The 5,362-nt window shown below is 59.5% G+C and overlaps 1 protein-coding gene across 1 annotated transcript; it reads left to right on the top strand.

The window, feature by feature from the left end:
• The first annotated feature begins 2,246 nt into the window (after nt 1–2,246).
• FNDC10 (fibronectin type III domain containing 10) lies at nt 2,247–2,969 on the top strand. The gene has a single exon (XM_056865521.1). The coding sequence runs from the start codon at nt 2,247–2,249 to the stop codon at nt 2,967–2,969; it is 723 nt and encodes a 240-aa protein (XP_056721499.1).
• The last annotated feature ends 2,393 nt before the right edge of the window (nt 2,970–5,362 follow it).

Below are 5,362 nucleotides of genomic sequence, written 5' to 3'. Positions count from 1 at the left end.
ACCCTCGGTCCATCCAAGTCAGCATTGTCTATTCAGACAGGCAGCGGCTCTCCAGGGTCTCAGGCAGAGGTCTTTCCCATCTCCTACTTGCCTGGCCCTTTGAACTGGAGATGCTGGGGATGGAACCTGGGACCTTCTGCATGCCAAACAGTGGCTCTACCACTGAGCCACAGCCCCTCCCTAACATGAAACTGCCTTCTACTGAATCAGACCCTGGGTCCATCAAAGTCCGCATTGTCTACTCTGACAGCGGCTCTGTAGGGTCCTTTCCCATCACCTACTTGCCTGGTCCCTTGAACTGGAGACGCCGGGGATGGAACCAGGGATGTTCCGCATGCTAAGCCGAGGCTCTACTGCTGAGACACAGCCCCTCCCCAAACATGTGTTAATGTGACAGATGAACACATGAAGGTGCCTTGTACTGAATCAGACCCTCGGTTTATCCAAGTCAGCATTGGCTCTCCAGGGTCTCAGGCAGAGGTCTTTCACATCCACCTACCTGCCTGGTCCCTTTAACTGGAGATCCCGGGGTTTGAACCTGGGACCTTCTGCGTGCCAAGCAGAGGCTCTATCACTAAGCCACAGCCCCTCCCCAATTATAGAGAATGTGAACACATGAAGCTGCCTTATATATAATCAGACCTGTGGTCCATCAAAGTCAGTGCTATCTAAATCTGACTGGCAGTGGCTCTCCAGGGTCTCAGGCAGAGGTCTTTCCCATCCCCTCCTTGCCTAGTCTCTTTAACTGGAGATTGAACCTGGGACCTCCTGCATGCCAAGCAGAGGCTCTACCACTGAGCCACAGCCCTTTTCCATGGCTCTCCGGCGGAGGTCTTCCCCATCCCCTACTTGCCCGCTCCCTTTTAACTGGAGATGCCGGGGATTGAACCTGGGACCTCCTGCATGCAGTAGAGGCTCTAACACTGAGCCACAGCCCCTCCCCAATTATAGAGAATGTGAACACATGAAGCTGCCTTATATATAATCAGACCCGTGGTCCATCAAAGTCAGTGCTATCTAAATCTGACTGGCAGTGGCTCTCCGGGGTCTCAGGGGGAAGTCTTCCCCATCCCCTACTTGCCCGATCCCTTTTAACTGGAGATGCCGGGGATTGAACCTGGGACCTCCTGCATGCCGAGCAGAGGCTCCACCACTGAGCCACGGCCCTTTTCCACGGCTCTCCGGGGTCTCAGGCGGGTCTTTCCCACCCACTCCTTGCCTAGTCCCTTTAACTGGAGATGCCGGGGATTGAACCTGGGACCTCCTGCATGCCAAGCAGAGGCTCTACCACTGAGCCACAGCCCCTCTCCATGGCTCTCCGGTAGAGGTCTTTCCCATCACCTCCTGCTTGGAGATGCTGGGGATCGAACCTGGGACCTCCTGCATGCCAAGCAGAGCCTCTACGACTGAGCCACGGCCCTTTTCCATGGCTCTCCGGCGGAGGTCTTCCCCATCCCCTACTTGCCCGATCCCTTTTAACTGGAGATGCCGGGGATTGAACCTGGGACCTCCTGCTTGCCGAGCAGAGGCTCCACCACTGAGCCACGGCCCTTTCCCACCCACTCCTTGCCTAGTCCCTTTAACTGGAGATGCCGGGGATTGAACCTGGGATCTCCTGAATGCCAAGCAGAGCCTCTACCACTGAGCCACAGCCCTCTTCTATGGCTCTCCAGTGTCTCAGGTGGAGGTCTTTCCCATCCCCTCCCTTGCCTAGGGCCTGGAGATGCTGGGGATTGAACCTGGGACCTCCTGCTTGCCGAGCAGAGGCGCTACCACTGAGCCACGGCCCTTTCCCACGGCTCTCCAGGGTCTCCGGCGGAGGTCTTCCCCATCCCCTCCTTGCCTAGCCTCTTGAGCTGGAGACGCGGGGGGTGGGACCCGGGTCCTTCCGCATGTCCCGAGCCGCGGCCCCTCCCCAAGACGGAGGGACCCGAGGGGCCTTGGCCCGACCCGGCTTCCGACGCCCTCTCCCACCCCGGCGCAGCGCGAGTTAAGGGCAGCCGGGCGGGGCGTCGCTTCGCCCGCCCACCCGCGCACCCCCTCCCCGGGCGAGGAGGAGGAGGAGGAGGAGGCGGCGCAGAGGCGGCCGCGGCCAGGTGGGCGCTCCGAAGATGCGCGTGCCGCGTGCCCGGGAAAGGCGGCGGCGAGGCGGGCGGGGGCGCGTCCCGGCCGGCCCGGCTCGACCCCCCGGAGCCCGCTAGGGCCGGCCAGCCCCCCACTCCAGCCCCCCACTCCATCCCCGCCCCATGGCGCGGCGCGCCCTGCCCTGCGCGGCCGGCCTGCTGCTGGCCCTGCTGGGCTTGGGCCGGGGGCCGCGGCCGTGCGCCCAGGGGGCCTCCCTGGCGCGCCTCTCCCCGACGCCCCCCGACGAGCCCTGGTGCCCCTACAAGGTGCTGAGCCCCGGCGGGGGGGGCGGCGGCCGCCTGTGCTTCCGCAGCCCGGCGCGGGGCTTCCAGTGCGCGGCGCGCCGCTGCCGAGCGCACCGCTCGCCCGGGCGCGGGCTGGTGGCCAACGTGCTGCTGAACGGCAGCGTCCTCCTGCAGTGGGGCTGGCCGCCCCCCGGCGCCGGGCCGGCCCCCGCCCCCGCCCCGCGCGGCTTCGCCCTCTCCTGCTCGTGGGAAGGCGCCTACACGCGTTTCCAGTGCGACGGCGTCCGCCTGGGCGCCTCCTGCCGGGACTACCTGCTGCCCGACGCCCACGGCGGCGTCCGCTACCGGCTCTGCCTGCGGGCCCTGCCCGGCGACCCCAACGCCGGCGGCGGCGGCCCCGATCCCTCGCCCTGGCCCCCGGAGTGCGTCGAGTTCGCCGTCGAGCCGGCCGGCATGCGGGACATCGTGGTGGCCATGACGGCCGTCGGGGGCTCCATCTGCGTCATGCTGGTCCTCATCTGCCTCCTGGTGGCCTACCTGACCGAGAACCTCACGCCCCCCGACGCCCCCCACGGCGGCTCGGCCAAGGGGGCCAACTGAGGCACCTGACGCCGGAGCCACACCTTCGGGGGATGCTGCCTCGGGAGGCGCAAGGACTCCGGAGTAAGCCCCGCTGGGCTTTACTCCCAGGTAAGTGTGGCCAGCCTTGACTCCCTAGGGTTGGGCTGTTGGGCTTGCAGTCAGAGCCTCCCCTTTGAACGCATGCAACTGCCTTGTACTGGATCGGACCCTCGGACCATCAAAGTCAGTATTGTCTGCTCAGACCGGCAGCAGCTCTCCAGGGTCTCAGGCAGGGGTCTTTCACATCACCTACCTGCCTAGTCCCTTTAACTGGAGATGCTGGGGATTGAACCTGGGACCTTCTTCATGCCAAGCAGAGGCTCTACCACTGAGCCACAGCCCCTCCCCATAATTTCAAGAAACAGGACATCATATGAACACATGAAGCTGCCTTCTACTGAATCAGACCCTTGGTCCATCAAAGTCAGTATCGTCTGCTCAGACCGGCAGCGGCTCTCCAGGGTCCCAGGCAGAGGTCTTTCCCATCACCTACCTGCCTCGTCCCTGGAGATGCCGGGGATTGAACCTGGGACCTTCTGCATGCCAAGCACCTGCTCTGCCATTGAGCCACGGCCCCCTTTTTAAAAATGAGAGTAAACCTCAGTTGAATCCAGCAAGGGTTCTCCCCCTTCCCCAGTGAAGCGAGAGCAGACTAGTGTTGGAGCGGTGGAGTCTGATCTGGAGAACCGGGTTTGATTCCCCACTCATAGAATCATAGAGTTGGAAAGGACCACCAGGGTCATCTAGTCCAACCCCCTGCACAATGCAGGAAATTCACAACTACCTCCCCCCCACACCCCCAGTGACCCATACTTCATGCCCAGAAGATGGTCAAGGTGCCCTCCCTCTCATGACCTGCCTAAGGTCATAGAATCAGCATTGCTGACAGATGGCCATCTAGCCTCTGCTTAGAAACCTCCAGGGAAGGAGAGCTTACCACCTCCCGAGGAAGCCTGTTCCACGGAGGAACTGCTCTGCCCGTTAGAAAATTCTTCCTAATGTCTAGACGGAAACTCTTTTGATTTGATGAGCTGCGGAGGCTAATCTGATTAACTGGATTTGTTTCCCCACTCCTACCCATGAAGCCAGCTGGGCGACCTTGGGCTAGTCATACTCTCTCAGCCCCACCTACCTCAAAAGGTGTCTGTTGTGGAAAAGGGGAAGTGATTGTAAGCCTGTTTCATTCTTCCTTAAATGGGAGAGGAAGTCGGCATATAAAAACCCAACTCTTCTTCTTTGCCACCTGGAAGCCAGCGTTACTGAACTGAATTTATCAGGGATTCTGTCTGAGAAAACGCAAAAAATGCTGGGGAGCAATTTTGTGCACGTGTGAGCCGGTGTTTGCTTGGTGGAGGTGGGAAGTGCCCTCAAGTCACAACTGACTTAAGGTGACCCTGCACGGTTTTCAAGACACTTGCCTGCCTCTGCGTCATGTCCCTGGTTTTCCTTGGCGGTTGCCCATCCAAATGCTAGGCAGGGGCAAACCCTGCTTAGCTTCTGAGATCTGATGCGATCAGGCTAGCCTGGGCCACCCAGGTCTGGGCAGATGAACAGAAGTGGTTTGCCATTGCCTGCCTCTGCATAGCAACCCTGGACTTCCTTGGCGGTCTCCCACCCAAATACTAGCCAGGGCCGACCCTGCTTAGCTTCCCAGATCCGACAAGATCGGGCTAGCCGGTGCGTGCTTACCTGGTCGTAAGTCCCGTAGAATGCAGCTGGGCTTACTGTCGATTAAAAGTGCAAGAGATCTGTATCGAAGTAAGGCTGCACGGTTTAGGCTGTGACCCTATATGTTTACTGGAGAGTAAGCCCAACTGAACTTGGTGGGGCTTGGTTGGAGCCCCTGTTTAATTCCCCAAGAAAGATAACACTCTCCTTCTTTCCAGACAGCTTTTGGATGGATCCTTGCCCGGGGGTTGCTGCCTGGGGAGTTTCTCATCCGCTCTTGAACGACGGGTTAGAGCTCTGACTCAGTAAACAGATGGATGCTCATCTCTTATCAAATACCACCATCCAGATGAGAGTGAAGACCATTCCACCTCTGGCACAAAGGCCGGCAGGACCCACATCCATCCAACATATGGGGCCTCTTCATCCATCTTGAAATGAGCAGTTCTCAGTCAACAAACATCCCTCCACGTCCAGAGCATAGATGGAAAGGCACCTCCAGGGGAGAGACCACCGTGTCTATCCGGCGGACATCCGATACCTTAATATTCTTGTAACTGACTTTAGAGAGTTACCAGATCTCACATTGGTAAGAGCTGCTCCGAAGATGAAGACAGAACCCCAGATCGGATGTAAATATGACATTCTGGGTTTTGAAGCGACTTTTTGGAAGTTTTCTATGCTGTTGGGAGCAGGTTTCTGCT

The sequence above is a fragment of the Euleptes europaea genome, chromosome 19 (assembly GCF_029931775.1).
Source record: "Euleptes europaea isolate rEulEur1 chromosome 19, rEulEur1.hap1, whole genome shotgun sequence".
In the NCBI taxonomy this organism is placed as follows: Eukaryota; Metazoa; Chordata; class Lepidosauria; order Squamata; family Sphaerodactylidae; genus Euleptes; species Euleptes europaea.
The sequence above is the reverse complement of the archived record's forward strand: the minus strand, read 5'-3'. Positions and strand labels throughout refer to the sequence as shown.